The 26548-nt window shown below is 39.8% G+C and overlaps 3 protein-coding genes across 6 annotated transcripts in view; 1 reads left to right on the forward strand and 2 right to left on the reverse strand.

Annotated features, from left to right (window-relative positions):
- Positions 1-3626, reverse strand: part of LOC103379362 (talin-2-like) — a 64657-nt gene extending 61031 nt beyond the window's left edge. The window contains exon 1 of the mRNA XM_025055545.1: positions 415-3626. The gene's annotated coding sequence lies outside the window, so the exon portion shown is untranslated. The remainder of the gene's footprint in view (positions 1-414) is intronic.
- Positions 3627-7545: 3919 nt separating this feature from the next.
- ddx28 (DEAD (Asp-Glu-Ala-Asp) box polypeptide 28) lies at positions 7546-9588 on the reverse strand. Its single transcript, XM_008310887.3, has one exon. The coding sequence runs from the start codon at positions 9400-9402 to the stop codon at positions 7717-7719; it is 1686 nt and encodes a 561-aa protein (XP_008309109.1). The 5' UTR covers positions 9403-9588; the 3' UTR covers positions 7546-7716.
- A 4670-nt stretch (positions 9589-14258) lies between these two features.
- The window catches only part of nfatc3a (nuclear factor of activated T cells 3a), a 44819-nt gene continuing 32529 nt past the window's right edge, over positions 14259-26548 (forward strand). For all 4 annotated transcript variants that reach the window (XM_017032655.2, XM_025055546.1, XM_025055547.1 and 1 more), the window contains exon 1: positions 14259-14897. In XM_017032655.2, coding sequence (XP_016888144.1) covers positions 14807-14897 — 91 coding nt within the window. In that variant the 5' untranslated portion in view covers positions 14259-14806. The remainder of the gene's footprint in view (positions 14898-26548) is intronic.

The raw sequence follows: 26548 nt of genomic DNA on the forward strand, positions 1-26548 counted from the left end.
ATACAATTGGATTTGATCTCCGTACATGTGGTAACGAGCTGTTTAACACACACAAAAAAAAACACACACACACACTGGTGTATCTGTTTAAAGAGCAGCGGCAAAAACTCACACTGGAGGTGAGGAATGTGAATCCACTGGGAACGGACTGAGAACTGTCACCAACAATGATTTACAGTAAGTAAACACTGAAGACTCAAAAAAAAAAAAAAAAAAATCAGACATTAAATAACAGCAAACCTGGGCTTTCCTTTCATCAGCGTTTTTTTTTTTTTACGCTGCACAAATTAACATCTGCGTTCATTTAAGAAATGAGAGTGAAAACTGTCTGGATCTGCAACGGAGATCATTTACAAATCCAGATTCACGGATCGGGAAATCTGGGAATACTTCAAACAATAGCGAAATACATACCGACACCGGGGGCAGTATTTAACATAAGCAACGCTGCATTACATCGACGGCACAAAAGGCTCCGAGAAGAGGCATTCACTGATCCAAAGAGCACGACATGTGCACATACAGTTAGAGTCAGAGTTCACGGAGGAGAACAGAGCAGTTGTCCGTACACCAGAGGCGGGTAAATACTGGGCTTCTAAATATGAACTGGGTTAATCGTATCCCCTCGGGTGAACCTGTTGACCGAGCGCTAACAGGTTAGAGCGACTTCATAACAGCAACAATATAACTAACAAATCTGTTACCGCTTCAGAACGTCATTAAAAAATGTTGTTTTTCTTTTTAATCAAAATATTTTATTTGTGAAGTTACGATCTCGTGCTTCTGAAAACGACTAAAGAATAAAACGGTCTGGAGTCCTGCTGCGCTCGATGAACGATGCATAAACACTTCGGTCCATTATCATTTCAATTTTTTTTAAAAACAAACACTACCTCACAAGCTGTTGCTAGTTTTGACAAGTGAACGTTGACAGCTCTTAACCGACCTGCCAAAAAAAAAAAAAAAAAAAAAAAAAACTGAGCAGAGCAAACTGAGTGTTTACACACGGAGCTCTGAGGCTCCCAGTTGAAAATGTGCCTAGAAATACAAATTTAGAAACTGCAAGACCATTTTTCTTGTAAACTGTAATAAAAAAAAGTCACTCAAAATGGGCCACTGAAGATGAAGAGTAGAGAAATGAGGAAACACCAAGACGCTAACATTACACAACAGAAAGGAAATAGACATTGTTTCTATGCAGTGATGCTGCCCTCTGTTTGTATTTTCTTGTTCCTCCTGAGCCAGCAGGTGGCAGTCCTGCAAATTCTAAGCCTTTAAGCTGTCATTAAAACTATAAAAAGACGTAAACAGTCATTTTTTTTATACTAAGGTCACAGATTGAATAGAGTTGACAGAAAAAAAATGTCTGTTTAAGCAACAGTGGCTCAACTATAACAGTCATTAGCAAATGGTCGCTTACACGTGAGGCAGTAACTCTTCTTTCTGGCCGGAGGATGACAAATAACCGCCTCCTTTCCATTTGCTCAGTCCATTATCACGGAGGCTCTTGTGATTTGTCATCACTTATTACTTCCTCTCTGCGGTCAGAAGTGACGGCGGAGACCAATTTTCATGCCGGACAAGAGTCAGATCAATAAATTATTGATGAGCTTGAACACCGATATTCACTGAAGGTCTGCACAGGTCTGTTCCTTTAACTAGGGTTGTTTTCATTTTCTCTGGTGTCCACTATATTAGTTATTCATTTTGCAGACTCGTGTATTTGGAATTTAATTATATTTTTTTAATATTTAATTTTAAAAAAATGTAATCAAAAGCTGGGGTTTGTGTGTCCCTGTGGTTCTACGGGAACATCGGGGTCGTAATGATGTTTGGGGGAAATTATCGACTGGTGAACAATTAAAGGCTTTATTCAAGTAAAAAAATAATAACTAAACATATTTCTAACGTTATGTATTCCATTTCTGACAGCATTTACAAGTCTTCATTTTAATAACTCGTTCCTTTAAATGCAACTTTCCTTTTTTCTGGTGCAGTTTTTGTTATGTAAATAATCAGTTGTGAAATGACACACTTCTCTGGCTGTGCTTTCAGCACTGAATGATGAAGCTGCTCCACAGTAAACAGAGCGCTTTTATCCCTCTGCATCAGGAACATTAGTTCCGAAACTGATAACATAAAGGCCGCATTAAAATGTTCTCAGAACGTCGGCGCGTTTACTAATATGGTGTCAAAAAGCCTTTTGATTGCTCTGTTCCTTGAAGAAAGGCAGATAAGAGTTTGGGCCGTTTAACAAATGACTGGTGTCACATCAGCTGGTGGCACAGCAGCATACCAAGCAGCGCAGCATCAGGAGGAGAAAGTAAACTGTGGCCGCAGAAAATAACAATTTCACAGGGATGAAGAAGAAGCACAGTGGATTGGTTTATCACACACAAGAGCTGCCATTTTGAAAAATAAGAGAGAAACCAAAGAGAATGTGACAACATTCTTCTGGCCACTGCGTTTGTTTTTCCTTTCTTTATTAACTATGGATTTCTGAGTGGGAGGAAATGAGCAACTGCTCAATATCTGCTCAAAAACTGGCAATTTAAGTGTGAGATGGAGCCTAATATATAAGAGGAGGGTGAAGAGCAGTGGAGACGACAAACAGGAAACGCTGTGTTTGAGAGGTTACACACATTAAAGCCCTTCTAGCAATAAGGTCCAACATGGGGGGGGCAACCCCTGAGAAAGCCTGATTAGTCCTGGCAATGGTCAATGAACGTTGTACAAGAGCTGCAACAAAAACCTGCAACAGCATCCAACAGTGTCGTTATGAAAAAAGTCCTAAATGAGGTTCCATCACACACCGCCCTGGTGGCAAACTGAGGTACAGGTATTGTGAAAGTGTGTTTGAGTGTATTATAAGTGTGGCCGTGTGAATGTTTGACACGTTATCTTCAGAGACCATATCAAGTTGGTTCAACGTTTCCATGAACCCACCTGGAGACCAGACGCACTCTCTCCCACAGTAAAACCTACAACTTCTTCAGTCAGCAACAGTTGACAAATACAGTATGTTCCCGGTGTAAGACAGTCGGCTCCAGCTGGAAACTACAGTTGGTAACCACTTACTCTCCATCACCCCAGCCCAAAGGAAAACTTTACATTTCCAGCTCCCAGAGTTCCTTCTGTTGTGTTTACTGGGGAAATGTATCAGTTTGATAAATCGGAAACTTCAAATCTTAAAACCCCAAAACCCCCGCTGAACCTTCTGATTTTATATATGAAGTGTCGGAAAAGTAACCACAGGCCGGTGGCCACCTAGTGTTGACAGCAGCGTCGGAGGCTGTGGAGTCACTATAAAAGATCACGTTTGACCTGAGTGATGATTAGATCCACGACACCTTGACTTCCACACCAGAGGATGTAAACCTGGCTGTGGAGAAGAAGGTCTGGACGACTGTCCCAGTGACACAGATGTAAACAAGTGAAGAAGAAAAATGAAAGTAGACTGTGAAGGCTGGTGTTGGGTAGTCAAAGACAAACTAAAGAAATGATCTGCCCTTCTGTCTTACACCGTGATGTGGGATTGGTACAATAACAACGTGACTTCAGTCCCATCCAAAATCAAATAGAAATGTGGATAGAAATGTCTTGTCAAGTAGGCTACGGAAAAAACGTACTTCCCAGACCGACATATCCAAAACACAGGTGCGAGATAGAAAAAACAACTTTTCCAGCTCTGTTACGATGACTTAAGGCTGAACTACAACATGTTGCAGAGCTGCAAAAAAAAAATCCAATTGCACTGAGAAGGTAATGATAAAGGACCAACGTGTCAGCATTTATCTACCTATTAGCAAGCTAATGATGTCGATGACGGCGCTAACAGCATCTGCACCAATAGACAACAACACGGCTGATGAATTGATCTCAGTCTACAAGCCTCATCTAAGGCAGGATCTGGGCTTTAATTAGAAACACTGCTCACTGTACCGTGGTCCATCAGAGGTACGGTACTGTATCAACAACCACTGTACCGTGGTCCATCAGAGGTACGGTACTGTATCAACAACCACTGTACCGTGGTCCATCAGAGGTACGGTACTGTATCAACAACCACTGTACCGTGGTCCATCAGAGGTACGGTACTGTATCAACAACCACTGCAACAGCACGAGACCTTGCAATCATGTCCCGTTCCTCTGAAGGTTTTTTCAAGTTCTCCCCGATCAAGACGTGAACACAGTAAAGACAACCCCACGGGTGGACGCCCCCTCGGGTCCCGAGCCCGTCCGTGTTCCGGCGTCATGTGGAGATAAGAACACGAGGTTCTTTTATTCCAGCACTGACACCAGGAGCCCGGGGCAGTAAATCACGGCCGTATGAAGGGGTGTGGCGGCAGCAGTACCGACACAGACTCAGCAATACTCACACTTCATACATACACAATACACGGTACAGTACTGCCTGCTGCCGCAGTACAGCCGTGTATCATTCCACAGGCTTCCACGGGGGAGACTTCATTCCTAACCCACGCCGCTCTCCCATCACTACACCGACCACCACAGAGAGACGAATGCGTGCACTTGTGCGTGTCGTGGACGAACCACACGCTGCGTGGATCAAACACAGACCCCCTTCTCCCCTCCCTCCTCCACCTCCACCTCCACCACCTCCTCTCTTCTCCTGCAGGATTCAGGATGGTTAGCAGGAGCGGGGTGAGGAAACACACACACACACACCGAGCATTTAAACGCTGCTAACACGCCCCACACGGCGGCTCCTCGGGGGAATAAAAGTTGGGAACAATCGCCGGTGGCAGCGTTGACTGAGACGGTAAGTTAACATGGCGGAGTCGGTCGGTGAGATCTGCCACCGGCCGGAGCTGCGTGAACTCTTATCTCGATCCATCTGTGCACAGCCACAACCACAACCACAACCAGCACCAACACCACCAGCAGCAGCAGCAGCAGCAGCACCAACACACCGACTACTGCTTCGGCTGCAAACACAAACACACACACACACAGACTGGAGAACACCGAGGGTTCAATCAAACTGATGCTAAAACAATGAAATACATGATAATAGTATCGATCATGTTGACCCTCCCTGCCCCCCCTCCCCTGCTGCAGCTCTGCAAAGTCCGAAACAAACCAACCGCCAACGGGAGGGTCCACAAGTTTGAGTACAATTACCCGAGACACAACTTTATCCCCGCGATCCGTTCAAAGAGCCGACGCCGAGGAGGTGACACGCAGAGGAGGGGACGGGGTAGAAGGAGGTCCGAGCACCGAGCACGGGTCTAATAAAGCCTGGCCAGACAGAAGGTCACACGGATAGATGGCCGTGTCCGCAGCACGACGAGCGGGTCTCCGGTGTGAAGCCTACCTTCAGATCTCCAGCTGCATTTCACGCCAACTCCCGGCTGCGGAGATGCACACTGAGCCACAGTCCCACTGCTCAGCAGCAGACAGACACTGATCCTCCGCCTTCACTGAAATTTCCAAGCAGCCGGGTAGAGTGTGTGAGTGTGTGAACCTGAGTGTGTGTAAATGAGCAGGGGGGGGGAGATAAGGAGGAAATACGTCATTATTAATGGACCGCACGCTTTGTAGTCCTCCCAACTCTCCATCTCCATGCCAACAGCGACTACACAGACAGATTGGAATTATTTTTGTATCTTGTGTTTAATTTCTAGTATTCATTAATAATGAGGAAGATTATTTTGAGTTGCATATCATTACCTGGGTGTTTGAGTCACACAGTTTCAAATCATTACCTGGGTGTTTGATTCATTTGTCTTCAGTTTCAGTTTCATGTAACATTAATTCAATTCATTTATTCACACGTTGATCTTCCTCCTCTAAAGCCGTCTCAGATTACAGGGGGCGCTAGTATGAATCCAAAAAGGTAAAGGGCAGTAGCAGGGGTCACCCTGGACCAGTCCACTGCAGGACCACATACACAGACAACCAACCATTCACACTTACACTGATACACTGAGTTAAAGTAACCTAATATCCAATCTGCATATGCATATATACATATATATATATACACATATATACACATATATACATACATACACACATATACACACATATATACATATATACACATATACATATATACACATACATATATACATATATATATAGCTGAAGACCTTAAAATGTTAAAATATATATATACACATACATATATACATATATACACATATATATATACATATATATAGCTGGAGACCTTAAAATGTTAAAATATATACAGTATATGTCTAGAAAGAATTATACATTTTCTGTAGATTTGAAGAGGAAATATAAAAACTGAATTTAGTGACAGATAACACATTAAATTCCAGTAGTATAGTTGGTTTATTTGAGGCTCAGCTCTGACTAGGAAAAAAGTTACTAACCACTTCAAAATTATCTTTAAAATATTCTATTTTCCAAGACAAACACCTGTACAGAGAGGTACTCAGTTTGAATGAAAACTATATGTATGTCATTGTTCTGTGTGTGTTTTTCAAATACATTCTATGTGAAATAGTTTAATGTGAAGATGCTTTTAAAAATAGAACGGTTGATCTTAACCGTTGAAGGAGGTCATAAACACAAGCTGAGGGACCGGAGACAGTTGCTCCACGGGCTATAAGTGGATACAGGGGTCCTCGTTGTCAGGGTACAGTTGAGTGAAATGTGAAGCCACGGTGGGGGTAAAGCCTGAGGACCGTGACCCCCAGTCTGAGTGAGACAATCACAGCTGAATTCCTCACATTCTGATCTGAAGCCCCTTGTTACTGTCAGAGCTGTTAGCAGTGTCCACCGACCCTGGTCTCTTATCCCCCAGACTTACCCAAACAGTCGGGCATAAATCATCATGACTGAGGGACAGACAGCCTTGTCAAAATAAAAGCACACACCGTTTCCAGGCAGAAACGCCAGCTTGAATGTTTGGCGCCATCTGTCCGTAATTCACAAGAGACACACAGGGTTGTTTAGAGTTAAAGTGGCGACTTACTTGAGCAGACATTGGACATAGGGAGCAGTTTAGTTTCACTATAGAGCCCTAGAAAAACATGGCTATAGCTGTACATCAGATATTTGAAAAAAAAGTCACTGTACCAAGTTCATTGTTATTAACACAATTCTTAAAACCGAGTAAGCTTTATCCGATTAACCTACTTTCATAAATAAGCCAAATACCTCCCTCTTGTGGTCACATGCATACACTACATGTTAAATATGGAAATTACTTCTTTACATTCATTACCTAAGTTAGGTCTAGGTTAGAGAGAACATTAAGTTACGGCCGGGGTAAGAACCTAAATTGATCTTCTGTTGTAAGACGAGAATATCAATAAAAACACAAAAAACAATGAGAAATTAAAAATTGATTCATATCCATCACTGCATAAACTTAAATGTACTTAAAACACATTCGTTAGTCATTAGTCAATTCGTTTCTAGTTTGTTAATAACACAGAAAAAACATCTTTTTCTTTTTCATATACAATGGTAGAATGGTAGAAATTTTATCAAATTTATTTATTTAATAACACAGAAAAAACATCTTTTTCATATACAATGGTAGAATTTTATTAAATTTATTTATTTTTTATTTTTTTTAATTTATCTATTCTGTGCATAAAATTAAAATTATTAATTTAATTTCAACATACAGTGCATGTGTAACGGAGTCATATGTTCAAACATTCAATCCTATTATATATTTTTTAGGAAAGTCTATGAACTAAGACCTATTTTATTCCTCCTGTACCTCAGGCTTTGGTTCATGGATCTCAGTCTCTAACCCTGGCAGAATAGACCTCCTTCGTGCTGCAGTTTCTATCTTCTGTACCAGGTTCACATCCCAAGGGTGGGTTACAAAACTGAGCACTTTGCCATTCTCTGCACCTCCAGCTCTGCCAACTCTCCCTGCTCTGTGAATATAGTCCGTGAGTGATTCTGGAAAGTCATAGTTAACAACCAAATGCACCCGGGACGTGTCCACGCCACGTGAGGCAATATCTGTACAAATCAGTACATCCACTACGCCCGATTGGAAGGAGTTGAAGATTCCTGTACGCACAGACGCAGGCATCTCCCCTTGGAGACGCATGTGGTGAACCCCCAATTCGTCAAGAGCATACCCCAACCAGTTAACAGTGGCAGATTTGTTGCAGAACACCAGAACAGCATCTGCTCCTTTTTCTTGTTGATGCGACTTTAGAGCTTGGTTCAGCTCCAGGACTTTGTCAGCACCTTTCACCTTCAGGAAGGTCTGTTTGACATGTGGCATGAGGAGGTGCAGCATCTTACTTTTAATGACTTTCATGCTGCCAAGATCTGTCACATGACTGAGCACTTCACCAACACCACCAGGGAAGGTGGCGCCCACCACCAGCAACTGAGCTTTCTGGGAGAGTCCTTGTGTTTCCTGAGGACCGCGAGAAATGTAAGTGCAGCTCAGGATAGTTTGGAGCAAGTCAGAAAAGCTTGGGTCAAACATGGTATCAGCCTCATCTACAACAAAGAACCTCAACTCACTCAAGTGTGTAAAATTCTTCCTAATTGCCTTCACAAGAGCACCAGGTGTCGCCACCAAAATATGTGGATGGTCACTCTTGAAGACCCCTTTGATATGTCCAATGCCTCGGCCACCACCTACAGTCCTAGCCAGCAATCCAAACGGAGCACAGAGACGGCGGGCCACAGCGACCACTTGATCAGCCAACTCTCTGGAAGGAACCAGAACCAAAGCTCGAATTCTGCTGGATTTCTCGTCCGTCCTCAGTCTGTTAATGATCGGCAGTAGATAACTCAAGGTCTTTCCACTTCCTGTTTCTGCAGCACAGAGCACATTGTGACCTTTCATAATTTTTGGGATGACCTGCCGCTGCACAGTGGTGGGATATTTAATATTATCAGTCTCCAAAAGCTCGACCAACTCCGTGCAGATGTGAAGGTTTTTAAAGGTGGTCGTTGTTTTTTTCTCAGCCTCTTCTTCTTTGTAACTTTCAGTCACACACGGTGCCACAGAGCTGGTGTTGTTTACAGTGAAGTAGTCACCAAAGGATTTGTTGTGTTTCCATCCTTTGGAACAAAGATTCGGTTGTTCAAACTTCCCCAGAACGTATCCTGTGGACTGGTTCAAAGTAGGATTCCTGCCCTGGATCAGCAGTTTCCCGGCTCGGATGGTGGGGATCTTATTTTTGCCTCGTGTATGCTTGATGTTCTCGATGCGCTTTTGCAGATACCGAGGAACACGGATAACCACGGTGTCCTCCGTGGACGAGGCTGCGGTGGAACTTAAACGAGTCCGGCAGACAGAGGAGTCAACGGTCCAGGGAGACGAACATAGTCGAACGAGGCGGGGACAACAAGTGCTGCCAGAGGAGACTGCTCTGACCACAGCCGAGGGGAAACGACCGACTTTTACAAACTGCATTTTTGGTCTTTTGGTTGACAAAATCACGATCAAAATGTTTTAAACGCGGACATTGAATTAAATCGGAAACATTTAAGTACAAAAACAACCGTAACAACCTTAGTATCCTCCGCTCTCAGCGAGGACGCCATGCTTCATTGTCGCGTATGGATGATGTCACTTGGGCGCCTGGTGATGACGTAGCAGGGCCCTAGTATGGATTTGAGCCAAATAATAATGATGTTTTCATCACTGCTCAAACAGAATTATTTTAGAAAATCACGTCGTAGTTAGTAAGTAGTAACCTTGGACATATATATAAATATATATTTATATATATTTTGACCTTGGGAAAACCGCTGGTTAATACACGTTATATCTTAATGTTGTTTCCAAATACATTTTTAAATTTAACTAATCATAATTTTATTTTCCCTTTTGCCATACACCGCACTCAGAAATACCTTTTCTTTATTTGTATGTAGTTAAGAGGCAGAAAGGCGGAACTTCGTGTCTGCCACTGCTGAGTTGCACAAAAGGATAATCCCCGTCGCTGCTTTGCTACTGGGGAGTATAAACCAATAAAAAGAACCTAATCTCACCAGGCATGCATCCAGAGAGAGAGAGAGGCTCCAAACGGGGACAATGTGTGTCTGTAGTTTGCTCCTGTTTCTGCCTCACGGCTACAAAGTTATATATATATATGTGATATTTTTATCACTCCGTCATAACATGAAGTATACAGGGCTGCAGTGTTGATAACTTACACAGAAATCTAACGGCCTGGTCTTGTCACAACAGAACTGTGTCAGTGCTGCTGTCACATCTAACATTGATTGTGCATCAGCTCCATCAGCAATGTGTGTTCTGCATCTGTCAGTTATTGATTATTTAGAGCTTCATCACACACACACACACATACACACTCTCACTCTCACTTTCTGCCACGTTCAAAAACAGTGTGGTGTTTTTTCCGAATACTAGCCATGGGGAGAAAGTGGTTTATATTTAAATACGATGCAAATAAATACTTCGAGTCCAACATTTCAACTTAATGTCTGTTATTAGACTGTAAATATTCATCTTCCTAAATCTAACACAAGAGGGCAGCGTAGCGTCACAGAGATAACACTGTGCTGCCGGCTGTGTTGAAAATGTGAATTATTCGTGTGTACGGCGCAAGTGACATAGAACTATTTCATTAAACTTTTTTAAATCCTGCTTATCGGTATTTGTACAAATATTGGTAAAGTCTAAACCAAATCACTCTATAATCTTTACACATCAGTGTAATTCTCGTGTTGGTGCAACATTTCCTTTTTTTTTCTCTGTACACGTCATTCGCTGCAGTAGCTCAACTAATCAGCGAGCTTTTATTTACTTAGCTGCTGTTATTCTGATATAGCAGTGCTTGTGCAATTTGATATGCACTGACATTTAGGGAACGTGTAGTAAACAAACGCTGCGCTGTTTTTAATGCAGTCTGTGCAAACCTCAATGCCGGAGAAAGTGACACCTCTCAAACAGAACCATTGTGGGGGCAGACGCAGTTGTTTTGCTCCTTTAAAACTTTCTCTACAAGAACAAAATATCAAAAACCACATCTACAGCCTCCCACACGTTTTTTTTTTATTCTCCCTTTAAAGGTCATCGGTGGAGATAAGAGACTCACTCAGATAATCTGAATTACACTTGGTGGATGGGTCTGTGACTACAACACGTTCGAGAATGCCAAGTGAGGTCCACTTCATTATGTTATATTATATTATATTATATTATATTATACAGTTTTCTGTTCACTTTTTATTACAGGTGAATACAGTGACAACAGCCCAATCACAAACACAAACACCAAAAGCTTCACATTAGCCACATGTAAAAAGGACAATAAGACAATACTGAAACAAAATAAACAATTACTTAATCAAACCCTGACCTCGGATCATATTACTGTTAGTAATGAGTCTATCATTAACATGATCACCATGTGTCATTTCTGCAGACATTCAGTGCCTATTACACATTGTTATATTTTAATGTACTTCCTACTAAATGAAAAGAGATTTAAAATATACAATTTGTTTGTTTAAGCAAATAAATGTATCGTTCTGTTATGTTTTAGAAAAGAAATATATAAAAAGTAAATAAATAAATATATTATTTTAACCCAGAATTGATTCATTATCGACAGCAATTTAACAGTCCCTATTTTTGATATTATTAGCTTGATAATCGTTTCATATTTTTGCAGCTACTACCTGATTTTTGCACTTCGATCTGGCAGTAGACGTTTTTTGCTGTAGGATGTCTATATGTAAATTGACCTGAATGAATATGATGTACATGTAAGATAAGACAAATATAGTACATAAATGGGTTTCAGAAAATCAAATATATGTTAAAGGGGTTAAAACGTGTGTTTACTGCGAAGTGAGGGCCACAGGAAGTGTGATATTGATGCTTTCAGATGCATTTGTGAGCTCAGCCGGTTTGCATATACACCCACATACATGTATATGTAGCTTGGTTGTGTGAAAAATGAGAGGGTGTTGCCTGCAGTGTAAGCAATTTATCTAGAAGAGGGACTGATTTGCATCAATAATACACACGTGCAGTAGAAATTTGTTGTACACTGCTAAACATATTGAGCATTTATTTATTCTGTACTTTTTATGCTAGTATTTAATTTATGATTTTTATTGTAGGTTAATTATTAAGGTCCATGATATTTTATTTTAGTAATATGTGATAAACACAGCTTTATTGCCAACACACATAATAAAATATATCTTGTTTAATCACACTGTATCAGTACAGGTGAACCATAAAAAACGATTATTATCCATTGGTTGTAAATGTCTACAGTTATTTAAAAAAAAAACTTTTCAGTGTGCCGCTCTAAAATACCTGCACATAATGAACAATAAGGACCATATAACGATTATTTATAGGCATTTTCAGGTAATAAGTTCATCAGATAAGGTGGATGACAGTGATTTATAACCTAAGTGCCTGTATTTACCAAAAACAAAACTGAGCTTTGTCAATCTTAATCTCACCGTCGAAGCCTCAGTTCAGGGTTGATTGTTGTACGGTTTGTTTAATTACAGAAGAAAATTATAATAATAAATAATATACTACAGCTCTACCATCGTGTCTGAACACCAAAGTATTTGCTCTCTCTTCCTCTCTGTTTTTTAACGCTAAAATGCATTTATTTTTTAAAATAAAAACAAATACTAATTCCAATTTATATTGTTATTATTTGAACCTAATTTTTTTATGTACAGGACCGTGGAATGTCTAAGGCAGAAAATATTATTTTGAATTTGATGTTGATGATGGCATTGATGTTTGATGTCATGCTGTGTGAATACTATTTCTTTACAAAGAGATTTTTATGACTCACACACGTCAAGTTTTGAATATGTTTCTAATGAATCTGTTTCCAGTGTTAGGTACTAACATCTTTTGAGCGTGCTTTTTTTTAGTAGTGTAAATTACACATCAATATTATACTGACTGTTGTTACATGTATTTAATTTTTCCCCATTATAGTTTTTTGGGGAATATACTTGTAATATATTTTATTTCTAATGTAAAAATTTAGTCCATTGAGGAAACATGGGTTTTCTGATTTGGGCTATAAAAATAAAACTGACTTGATCGTTTTCACCTTGACAACATTTCTCACTTCTAATAGGAAGTACGCTCATATTATCAATGATCAGAATAACAAACTTACTGTACTTCTTAAACCCTGCAGTCACAACTGTGTCTGTGTTCTGATGCTGCAGGGTCAAAGGGCATAACAGGAACATGACGTCGCGGCCTAATGTAATCTAGTACAAGGAAGATAAGAAAGAGTGAGTGACTGCAAAGCTCAACTGATGCATTGTCAGAAAAACTTATATCAGGAAAATGTTTACATTTAAATGTGACGATTCCGACTGGAAAAAACAGTCACTGAATGAACAGGTTGTTTTTCAATGTACGTTTTGATTAGCCAAACACATGCTAGCCGTCGGTTGTTGATAACGAATTGCATCCACACAGAAGTGTCAAATCATTGTCTTTACTCCTAGCTTTGTTGCTGGCTGTAGGATTTTGCGCTAACACAAGGACGGCTTCTTTTTATATCGACTGACAGGAGAGCTGTTATTTTTATGTGTTTTATAGACCTAAATCACACGTGCGTCACTCTATAACTGTCACCTCTGGGTCCATCGCAGTTGTTTTTTTTTGTCATACGAAAGTAACACAGCTGACCTAGACTAGACTTCCACATCCTCGGGTTGTCATTTTTAATTCTTGGCTTGTTGCCAATAGGAAACGAAAACATGTGCGATTCACGTTTTTACTACTTAAATTTTCAATATTTTTGTGTTTTATGGTGGATGACCCATATTAGCACTTTTTATCTAATTTATAAACTTTCACTTACTTTATAGGTGACATTGATGACCTGCCAAATTTCCCGCTTGCCTCTGACGTTAATAAACAAGGGCTCACCATAGTGTGGTGTAACAAGTTTGTATCCCAAGTGAACATAAAACCATATTAAACATTAATATTACGATAATTTAAACTCAACGTTTGTCAATGAGGTTTTTTTTTGTTTGTTTTATTTTATTATTTATATAGTTTAAATCCTACACAGTGTACCTTTAAACGGATAAGCCCTTCACGAGCAGCTGACTTTTCTCACTCCTCTCTGTACTCTCAGAGGCTTTTAATAAACTGTTTATTAACCGAGGAGCGGCGTGTGCGCGCGTGTACGTGCGTGCCCTGTGTTGTGTCTGCTGACGTCACCGCTGCAACTGCCTTGTCACGCGGGGTTAGTAAAAGTTGGGATAAAGCGAGAGAGAGCGAGAGCGAGAGAGAGAGAGCGCGAGCGAGGGAGGTAGAGAGAGAGAGAGAAAGAGAGAGAGAGAGAGAGAGAGAGAGAGATCGCTCCCATAGGATTTTTACAACGCACTTTAAACTACAGTAGAGTAATAAAGAGATAGAGACGACACTGACTTGTTTGTAGTTGGTGAAGAAAGAGAGGGAGAGAGAAAGCGAGTGAAGGATAGGCTCAGAGAGATAGAGAGAGATAAAGATAAATAGAGAGAGAGAGAGAGAGGCGGGCTACTTTCTCTGAAGTTGAATGCCGTAAAACGCTCGTTAAAGCCGGAGGAAGCGGCCGGAGCTGTCCCTGTCATTTTTTTCTGGATTTTGTTTAACCGACAGGGACCAGACGTTGTGTTTTTTTCTCGTCTGCCTCAAGGCTCGCAAGTGTAATGAACGGTTGAAGTTGAGTTCGGAACTCAGTCGGTCAGCAGTAGTGTTTGTGAAATAAATGTTATGACATTTTAGGAGAGCGTTCATTTCGCTCCAGCGGTCGACGGTCGAGTGGGGGTAACAACCCAAGCTGTCAAACCCGATGACTACGGCAAACTGCCCCGGGAATGATGAGCTGGACTTCAGACTGATCTTCGGAGAGGACGGGCAGCAACAGCCGTTAGGCCCCACAGGTCAGTGGCTTTCTCTCTGCGACTCTGTCCACTGACATCTTTCGTGCACTTTGTCAACTTTAACCTCAACTCCAACTGTCTTTCTTACTGTCGTTGTGGACTTAACTCTGCAGCTTACGACGTTATACTATGTGCTCTTAAAAAGCGGAACCGACTCTTACAAAACTGTTCTGGATTTTTTGTGTGTGTGTTACCTCTTGTTTAGTGCTAGTGCAAACTTAACGTCTGGGTCCATGCAGTGGTCACACAACAGCCAATGTCCCCAACGCCGGCTGTCATTAGCCCGTCATGCTAGCTACTCCGCATAATTGCAGTGTTTTACTTGGTCAAACTATGAATAACTAAAATCTACGAGGGCTTTTTTTATCACCACAACATAGAACTGGTTAACAACGTGTAATGACGTAGACTTGCCGTAAATGCTGAATAAGTAAATACGACGCAATGGGGACAAATGTAAAATGTCACATTATGTATGTACAGTAGCGCAAGCTAATGTCTAAAAGTTACTTTTTCAAATTATTTTTTCAAATATAGGTTGAATCGCTTATAAAGAATAATTCACTGCATTGTTATAATAATGTTATAATAATGTTATTTTATCAAATTTCTTCCCTAAATGTTCAACAACTGGTTATTACTAACTTCATATCAAAATAAACAAATTCACATTTAAATTTACTATTCTCATTTGTTTTACTGCTGCACACATTGGCACATTTTGTTAGCTTTGATATGTATAAAATGAACCATTATAGGAGGTAAAATCAGTAATGTACTGTAGTTATTAGTTGTTAGTGATGGTTAATAACAGTTTTGTACAAAGTTAGTTACAGATGTACTTAATTCCCGGAATATTATTTTCTACATTATTTTATAAGCAGCATCAATACAACATTCTAGCCTAACAAAATTAATTTATTCGGTGCTTTACCATCCATTCTCAAATGTTACAAACATGGAGACACAATAACGACGTGTCAGCCAGTTATAGTCCTTCTCTAGGTCCCAGCAAAATGACACTTGATGGTTTTGGTCATAAACCTTGAAATTCAGTGTTTATGCATCGTTATTACACGTTGAATAATCAAATCGGTAACATATGAGCCATATAAGCCATTTAAAAAAAAATATAGTAACACTCTAGCCAATGTGTTTTAAATTAGCAGTTTAGTAATTAATGTCAGTATCTTTTGTGGGAGAATACAGTAACATTATTTCATTTCGAGTTATTGTATTATTGAGATTGTATTATTTGATGGGTGAAACTGTGAGGATTATGGTTTGAAGAACAGATCGACAGAAATGATCCTGTGTAAAGGAAGAACAGATCGACAGAAATGATCCTGGTAAAATGTGCCAAAAAAAAATTACAATTAGACATTAGTGTGCCTAAAAAGAATTACAATTATTACATTTGTTAATGTTATGTTTGGGTAACTAAACTTCCACGACTCATTTATTTGTTGATTGCAGATATTTAAAACACTTGACATTTAAAAATCTGGTATTCATAAAGCAGGTGTTTTCTGACGCACATGCCAACAACAGTAATTGCAAAGAGACAAATTGAATCACATGATGAAAACCAGTTGGGACAAAAAAAAAAAAGAAGTTATGGAAACGTTCAGTTATCATGCATTGCTAACTCAAATCGTGGAACAAGTTGCTTTTTTGGCCCTTTCGCGAATTCTTGGTAAGTCGTTTCTGCAAAAAAGTTTGGCTTTTGGTATATTAGATCATATTTTCCTTTGATTAAAAAATCAAGTTAAATTTGGAGATGGGGTGAGGGAAAAACTGCAGTTGGAATAAGTGAAGGAATAAAAGCACCACTGTGCAAAATGCCTTTAATCTGGTGTAGCCCGTATGAGTTGGCCCAAAAGAGGGGGCCGGAGGGGGGGCGGTTGTCCAAATTAATAACTGAAGTGTAACATTGGATCACACAGCCACAGTAACAGTAACAGTGAGTTGCCTCTGCATTGGCCTCCATCTATAGAAGCAAGACTCCGGCTTGGACTTGTTTTTGTAACATCCCCTTCTGTAAACATTTACACTGCCTCAAGATTTTAGCTTTGTTCAAATGAGCGGTGTCTTCTCCTCGTATATTTTAGTAGCTAAACTAGTATTTTACAATAACCTTCAAAGGCTGAGTGGGTTTTAGCAATGCCTGTCTAATTATTTAAAAAAAAAGTAAAATAATAAAAACAAGTCATTTATGGAGGTGCAGCGTGGATGTTGCTATCCTCTGCATTTTACCCTTTGTCTCTTATTATCTTTTAGTTGTTGCTTTTTTTGGTTGTAGAATGTATGTACAGGGTTGATCGTTTCCCTTCTCTCACTAATATCGTACAATGAAACAGCGTCTTACACCACTGTTATATTAAGAGACAACGAACAATCAAGGGTTTTCCCCTGGATTCCCTGTGCAAATTAGCTTAACTGTAAAGTACGATAAGGTCATTCCTATCTGTCTGAAGGGTTTGTTCAAACCAATACAAAAGCCTAAATTAGTAAATTAAACTGTAAATCAAGAAAGCAGGTAAACAAGGTTTTGTTGGCAGCAGCCTTTGTTTAGTTCATCAAACCAAACTCCTCAGGGCTTCTACCTTAGAAGTACCTAATTATTACAAACTTTACCCAAGATCTCTAACGCAAACTCAAGAACAGAATTCTAGTCTATTTGAAAAGCGCAGTTTGAAGTAAACTCCAAAGTGGTTTGTCTTTTAATTACTGCAGCCTCGTCATTCTTCAATACAGCTGCAGGTTAAATACTCAAATGGTCCTGTATGAACAGTCTCCCTGCTCCGTGAATGTGAGGTCACAGAGCTTCTCAACAAAATACTCAAATGGTCCTGTATGAACAGTTTCCCTGCTCCGTGAATGTGAGCTTCTCAACATCATCTGCAGGTGAATCGCTGCTTCAGCCAAACTGGCATTGTTTTACCAGTGTTAATTTGGCCTTACAGCGGCAGGCAGCAGGGCACAATATAAGTCAGGGGCAAATCCCTGCATTCTCAGAGCCCTCTTGTCTGCGGCCGATACACCAACCCCCCACAGAGAGGATGCTGTTAACAGCATATGTCCTCCTCAGACTCAGCAGTAGATGTAGACACCAGCGTAAGCTGAAGCTAAGGCTGTAGTTGCACATTACAGAGTAGTTTTTGCTAAATTAAAAAAATGTATGTTGTTTGTGACCATTAACTGTTAAAGAAAAAGAAGTTTTTTTTTTTTGAGTAAGCTTTTCTGATGTGTGATGATGACATGATAATCCAGGACACCTGTGATCTTAAGCCATGGGACATGATAATCATGTTCCATTTTTGTGAAATTGTTCCATTTATTATTATTATTAAGGGGAAATCCTTTTTGTTTATTTTTGATTATGACAATTGTTTTTAACCTTTTGTAATTGGTCTGATGGTGTGTAACATTGCTAGCATAGGTTAAGTCACGTGATACAATACAACACCTACTGTAAGTGAAGTAAGTGAAACTTAATTATTTATTTAATTTGTGTAATTATACAGAGTTTTTTGTAGTTCGTAGTTTTTCTAAGTAGAAGTCTATTATACTTTTAAATATTGTTAGATTTAAAATTATTATAAGCTGCTTAACAGAGCAGTTTATCAACCCTACTGTCAGGTGTCCTCGTCATATTGAAGCTCCATTGTTTAAGTGGTCTAACACAAAAAAAACTAAATTGTCTGAAAAGTTGTGTTCAGAGTTGTAGGTTTGAGGTAGACACAAAGCCAGAAAATTTAAACAACATACAATGATGCAAATAGTATAAATATAAGATATAAAATAGATATAAAACAGATGCTCTAGGTATGAGTAACAACTTTTACGGTAAAAACCTTTCATATTTTCAAAAAACACAATTTCCTGTTACACCTTCTGGTCGAAGGTCTTGAGCAACCATGTCACTTCAGAATTCATTATGAAACTTTCTCTGGCAGCTTGTGTGTAATAGTTTTCACCCACTGCGACGTGTGTCCATAACTTTGGTTCTGCGTACAGGTGTACTACTATTACTGAGGCAAATATGTCAAACTAATCGTGGAACATCATTCCTTACACTGTTTTGAATGTGGTTTTATGAATGATAGTCTCATCTTGAAGTGGGTTACAACATGTTGGGCTTATTCCTAAAGGACCACTTGCTCCATTTGCAGCGTAGCGCTGGTTGTAGCGTCTACGAGAGGTAGAAATAGGTAATGGTGAGTATTGTCTCGTGGAGGTCACGAGCACTGGTCTCATTTGGTGAGTGGAGGGAGGGGTCGTTGGAGAAATAGAGCCACATTGAAGGTTACTGGCACTTGGCCCAGACATGCCATGTGGGGTTCAGATGGCAGGGTGCAATGAAAGGGAAGGGAAAACACACTGTGCTGCGGCAGCTTTAAGTTGTTCATCTTGCTTTGGCAGGTTTGCATAATTTTCTTCTAAGACATTGCATGATTTTTTTTTAGTGTTACATGTTAAAAGAAGAACTTTTTGCTGCTGTTTTAGTAGCAAACGGTTTGTCAAAGATTTATTTCCTTCTGCAGTGCTTTCTCAGGACATGAAAGAGACCACCAGTGACTTCAAAAAGACTGATATAGCCTAATGAAATCTCCAGATGTCAGCAGTCACCACGACCATTAAGTCACTAGTCAGGTTTGATTTAGTTCTGCTAATCTGCTGTGACATTCTTTGTACCAGTAACATTATCCTGATAAGATAGACGATAACATGCCCAGCCACATTTTAGCACAATAAAATGACTCAACTCAGAGAAGAGGATGGAGAAAGTCTGTGTCCCTGTCTGTGTTGTTGTTGTAACGGCTTTGAACCAACGGGAGATTCTTTTCAGGCACCCATTCAAACCTGCTATTTATATCTGTCATGGTCGATCCAATCACATGCAAACCCCCAAAATACTTTTTCATGAGTGGCATTAAAATGTGCCTGAGACGAGTCTCGTGTGACCTCATGTGATCTGGCGTAACATCCGTAGGTTGTATGCAAATGCGCTCAAATGTCACCACAACAAAAATAATGTTTTTTTTTTTTTTCACAGGCCTTGTTGCTCAAATGTGACAATTTATCAGTGTCAGTTTATGTATAAATCAAACAGCTTCTGATGCTGTTTCAAAACCTGAAAGACGCAGGGGTGCAAAATCAGAGGATGCAAACAAAGGCAGGTGATTTACCAGACGTGTGATTCAGCAAACGTTGAGTGAATTCAAACCTAGCTTTACCTGAACATCACGCAGGATGAATTCTATCACAAGATCTGAACAGGTCATCATACTTGTCGTGGGAAAGACTGAAATTACATCGCTCTCATGATGGACTATTTTCAGCTCCTAAAGAGAGTGGCAGAGGGCAGGCGCTAGCTTCTAGTGACTTGTTCATACTTAGAGCAGGAGAATCCCTCTCGCTCCAGCTCGTCGGCTAGTCCTTCACTTTTTACTGCTCAAGCACTTTTTGATCGGTCGAGGAGAGGAGCGGAAGAATGCTCTGTGCCACATCACAAGGTGAGTGTGTTGGTGTTTCCAGACTCCATCCAGGTGTGTGAACAGTTCACAGGCTTGTGTTGTCTAGAATTGGGATGGGATTGAAGCATCCATTTGAGAGACAGAATGAGAAATAATATTAACTGTCACTTCAGAGGACAAAAGTTTCATTTAAACAAAAATACAACTAAAAGGAAGTAATCTGGTTTTAAACAGTACTGACTATTGATATGTCAATTTGTTTCATTTTATTTTTTATTTTACATTAGTTGTTTAATTTATATTATTTTTAATTGCAGGCTTATATTTAGTGAAATTAAAGAAACAGTAATAGTGAGAAAATAGTGTTTCTACAGATTCCGGTGTTTCCAAGAAAATGTAAAGAACATGAGAGGTCAGAGGTCAGACAGTCATGCATGAGGTCCACATGTGGGGCTAGTTTACCATGTGGGTGCCCCCTAACCTTACTGAACTAAAGGCAAGGGGTCCCAGCACCTACTGCGATGAATGAGACGTTTGTTTCTCAGGGCGAGGCATGAGTAGTTATGTGTGGCATCTGTCTAGTTTAAATTTAGGGTAACTGAAGCTACCGCTGGCTACGCTGTATCAACATGTCAGAGGCTGCATTACTCCAGAGAGAAGGCTGGTGAACTGCTGCAAGTAGTTCCACCTTTTTTTGTTTCTCTCCGTGGTCCCATTTTACTATGAGGTGTGGTTTGCTGTGCAGGGATTAGAGAGGTTTGAATCCCATTTTATTTTAGGCTGCCCATCAAAGCTGTGGTTCAGTCAGGCTAACGCTTGGTATTGCCCCCCCCCCATGCCAGTTTTGCATTCAAAGATAGAGAGTGATAATTTTTCAGTTTAGTCCTCGGGCAAGTAATTAATGCAGTGTCAGTTGTTTAGGGTTTTTCCGTAGGTGAAATAACAGGGTAATTAATGGGAAGATGTAATCAGAGAAAGTGAGACCTTAAATGACAGTGATGGTATGTGGACCATGTTGACTTTGACAGCTTGGAAAAGGGAATTACACACTGATGGTAGATAAAAGGTTTAACTGTCCAGCTTATCCTGCTGCTTCTCATTGTGAGTAGTAGAGTAAAGCATGAGCTGAACCTCTTAGGGAGGACGGTTATCTTGCTAAACATGTATAGACTTGTTGTACGGTGTAAAAAAAAGATGTAAAGAAGGCTCGAGGCTTTAACAGCATATAAAAGGTGAACAATTGTCCTGCTGTTTTCTCCTCGGTCTATCTCCTGACCCTTGGTGATGTTATCTGCTCTGGGTTGTAGTAGGACATCGAGCTTCTCGTAATTGCCTTAGGCCGGTCTTTAGATGAACATCTGCTGCGTCACTGATACGCAGCAAATGTCAAATGACATCCAAAATATTTTATTTGTGATAAAATACAGTGTGAGCTGGCAGAATTTTGCAAAATATTTTGAAATCATCTCATGTGTTTTTAACTGCAGTGCCTCACTTGACAGTTTTCCTAACAAAGTTCCTTTTTATTCCATTTATTCTCGTATTAATATATACATTTAACACATCCTTTTAATTGTAATTTTTTCTTGTAAAGATTTGTAGATTTTAAACAGTGCACCCTTAACAACACACATTTTGTCCAAAAATGAATTTAAAGTGAAACTCAACTGACAGTATACATAAATCACTTATCACAATTATTTTTATTTTTTTATACAAACTAATAGGTTCTTAGGAGAATTGTTGTATTTGAACGGGATCTCTGTCCATTTTTGGCACTCAGTGTTTAGCCCATAATGGTACCTCAGCATGGACTTGTTAATTAGGAGCTTAATTTAGATGCTGGCATATGTTAACTTTGACTTAAGCAGCCATTGCTGAGCCTCTGCCGGCTGACATTAAAGCTTTATGATGTATCCTTAGTAACGACATTAAAGCTTTATGATGTATCCTTAATAACAACAACAACAAGAACAAAAATGTAATAACCATCAAGACAATAACAAGTCTCTGCTGATGCAGGTAAAAAGTCAAACCCAAATATCAGGATTTATTTTGGATATCTAAGTTAATTTTAGCTTCTTTGTTTTTATCATTTGCTTCCTCACTGTGACTGGACAATATGTACACAGATTTAGCCGCCTCAGGGATCACCAATAGGTTTGGCACAAGCCCAGACAGCAGGTTTTAGGGCCACCAGGTGTAGGTCAGCCCCGTCAATATGTGTGTGCATGTGCGTCACAGGCTCTATGTTAAGAAATGTGGGCAACTGGCCAGTCATAGTTCTTGGAAAACCCACGGGGGAAGGATTTAACTTTGCTTTTGTGAGGCCTGCTGGGAATCACTACAAATATACCTCTTGACATTAATGTTAGTAACTACAAAACAAATTAGGTTTGTTTTCTCATTAACAACAATTTCCATTCGCAGTTTACAACACACACAGTGATGCTTGGTTGTGTATCTGATTAATGCTTTGCTTTTATCCTATCAATGTTTCATGACATGACATTTGGGCTCAGTTGTGCTCATCTATTGGTCAACTTCTCTTTATGAGCTGAAAGAGGAGACTGGACCAAACACAAAGCTTTTCTTATACAGTAGAGATGTAAGCAGAGCCTTTTCTAATCAACATGCTTGCCCACCATTAAGGCAACACTGTCTTAGGTTACCCTTGTTTGTCAGAAGCCTATAGTGTTGGAGCAAGTGGGTAACATAAGACAGTTATATGAATATGTGTACACACGCACCGACACACGCACACAAAAACTCACATTACTTGCAGCACATGTAGAAAGCTTCGATAATTATTTTGTGATATTATTGAAATGGTAACATAATGGGGCAAATGGGCAGAACAATGCACACTGTATTTCCAGTCATTACACCCTCTGTTCACTTATTGTTGCTGTAGAGACTCACATGGTGTCATTTACAAAAACTGCTAGAAACGGGTTTTATTTCTGAAAATACCATTATAACAGGTGAAACACCCGTTTTGCTTCATGCCATCCTCAACAAGTCAGTTGAAAGCAACCATTGACACATTTTGCAAGTCATCATCAAGTTGCACAGTGCTGAGTAAAAGCTGCCAATTCTAAGAAGTAACATTTTGAGCTAATATTCAGATTTTGTGGCCTCTGTGTGGCATCTGATAACTGGACCATGAACCATATTGTGTTCATTTGTACTAGGTGGAGGAGGGAGGGGGGGGGGGCACAGTTACTGAGGATTAACCCTCAAGGTTAATTCTCTCATCTGAGTGACTGTCAGCTTCAAGTTAGTCAGGCTTTATATTAGGAGACGTAGTGAAAACCTCCTTCACCGGTGGCTCTGTCCAGTGAAGTCAGTTTTCTGTTGGTTTTTTTTTTCTCTCTTTAATATCGTGGTGACACAAACAGTAATAAACCACCACTTTACTGAAAGGACTCTTAGGAAGATGAAGCTATTATTAGCTTAGACGCAGCAAAGCTGCTTGGAGATCTTTATTTAACCGGATTGGCTGTCTGATGTATGGACACTTGAGGAGTGTGTCTGACACCAGGCTGTCAGAAACAGCAGAGGAGCACTGGCACTAACACCATTGATAAAACAGCTTTACCTCGCTTGTCCTGTTCTCTCAGTTCCTGTCTGACCTCCTTTACTAAGGTTACTGTTGTTGGCTCTGGCAGGAGGGGGGTTTCCCTCACTGTAACTGTTCCAGAGTGGGTTTAAGGTAGCAGGCTAATTTTGTGTCAGGGCAAAAAGAGGGCTTTAGGCCAGTTAACATGATCGCCCCTGTCTGACCCTCTCTGGTGCAACACTCACACCCTCACAAGTTAGACTGTAAGAACCTTTAAATCAGGCAAAAAACTGAAAAAAACAAAACAAAAACTGTGGCTCCATAAAACAACTGAGTGATTAATTTAACGATCAACATCATTTTTTTGAATATTGTCCTTTTCACAGAGTACAGTGTTCATTGTTCAGTGCTAACACACGTCCTCCGAGTAAACATGCAGTGTTGAAAGCCATATCTTTCACAGCCTTTTCAACAGACTATTAAGTCTGTTCGAGTGTAAACTAATGCAATGTGGTTACAAAAAGCAGAGCCGCTCGTGTACACTGTAGTTATCAACCAGAGCCAGAAGAAAAGGCCTGATTTGACACCGCTATTTCTGTCTGTCAGACTGAGCCGACCTGCAATATTCTTTATTCTTTATTTCTAGTTCTGTTGCTCTAAATAAAAGCTAACAATGGTATCACTTCTGCATATTTAAAATTGAGGCAACTGGTACTTCACCTTTGAAGAAGTGAGGCGTCTTGTCTTACCACGTGTGTTTGCAAATTCCTAGTGACGAATTCTTTATTTATTATTAATTTATTGGAGTAGTACATAAGTATTACTGGGTGATTCTCTCTGCTGTATTTGCTGAACTTAGCTCTCAATAAGTATGCTTTTTTTTTTCTTGTTTTCTTACTTTTTAACTTATTTTTCCCACTCAGCTTTTCTGTCCTTCTCGTCTCCCCCGTCAGTCATTTAGTTGCTGTCGTCAGAGGATCTACTGCTGAGTCTTGTGACATGCAGGCAGGGCCAGTGCAAAGCCGAAAGGCTATAAATAAAGACTCTGGTGTGGTTGCCTCTGTTGCTGCTCTAGGATCGAGAGCAAGGACAAAAACTTTGTAGAGTCTCTTTTAGGAACCCTCACTACAACATTTGTAACTTAATGGAGCGTAAGATAAAAACAAAGTATTTACAAATCAGGCTGGTTTGGTAGCCAGATTTTTTTTTCTTTAGAAATAAACAGAAAAGTTTTGCTATGATTTTCAATTTTCCATATGGATCAGTCCATATTTATCTTTCTGAAAATATTTTCAAATTTGGTTGAAAGTTTGTTTTATTGTTAAGTGCAGAAGGTGATGCTGAAACCTAATAAAATCAATGGATTAGTGTCCTGGGATAATTATATGGTGGCATAGAATTGAAGGGATTCAGTTCTGACATGAACCAACAATCGGTCTACACACACTTGTTTTATAAAATGAGTTCTTCTGAGAGTTTTTCGCCTGAGGATAAGAAATGACGAGATAGGTTTGACCAAACTAGAAACAACAGACTAGCTAAATTTGACCTGCATTAGAATACCGTATATATACTATACTAGCATTTATAAACTATTGTTTTGGATTTTCTTCATACTTCATACATGTTGAAGTACGGCTGCCAAAGGCTTGTTGTGTTAGGTCCAGGTAGCTGTTTGTAGCTAATCTGCTAATGGCTCTGCTGAGAGCATGGGTGACTTAGTTCAGAAATGTTTATCAGTCAATAGATAGATTTAACTATTTAATACACAAGTTATTGAACAAACGGTATCAGCGTACGGCGATTCTGCATGATGTTTGCAGTGAAACTTACAGTTGTTATTTTATGGGACAGTGTAATTACTAAAGACTGCTGTACTACATCCTAGGTGATCTGCATCACAGTACTTTAATGCACAGTAATACACTGCAACAACAGAGATTAAAAACACACAGGGTATGCACAGTAATACACTGCAACAACAGAGGTTAAAAACACACAGGGTATTTTGAACTAATTGTTTTTAAATCTGACACAAGAATGAGTTACAGAACATGTCCGGTCAAAATTTATCAATAACCTCTAACGCAGTACAGTGGGCTTTGTATGTTTATTTGTGTGTGTGTGTGTGTGTGTGTTTGTGTGTGTTTACATGCTGCCTGAGCCAGATGACCTTTGGTATAAATAGCCTGCCGGCACTAGCTGTGATGACAGCCGACAACGTGCGCCATTGTGTGAATTTGTTTCCTGAGTAGTGCTGTTCATTGGTTATCCCTCTTGGAACAATGCCTGTATGGCTGCTTGCTACCCAGCAACACTCAGGCCTCTCGTGTCCTCAAATTGGGCTTGTAAGCAAATATAAAGCCGGGCCTTAGGCGACCACACCTGAGTTTGAGATACACGACTGCACAATAAAGATCTTACATACTTTATCTTAATGAGCGAATTATTAGAACAGAATTTACTGCCCCAAATATTTCTAATGAAATGGTCCATATTATTACTTTATTTATTATGTAATTGATTTTTTATGGATTTCAAGAGTGTGTATTCTCAAACTCTAGTGTCATTTGTATAAAACGCTCCATCATCAAGTGTTTTTTTTTCCC

The sequence above is a fragment of the Cynoglossus semilaevis genome, chromosome 5 (genome assembly GCF_000523025.1).
Source record: "Cynoglossus semilaevis isolate Cse_v1.0 chromosome 5, Cse_v1.0, whole genome shotgun sequence".
Classification (NCBI taxonomy): domain Eukaryota; kingdom Metazoa; phylum Chordata; class Actinopteri; order Pleuronectiformes; family Cynoglossidae; genus Cynoglossus; species Cynoglossus semilaevis.

Coding starts and splice junctions, on each gene's coding strand:
- ddx28 (XM_008310887.3), bottom strand. CDS start 9,402: ATGCAGTTTGTAAAAGTCGGTCGTTTCCCCTCGGCTGTGGTCAGAGCA.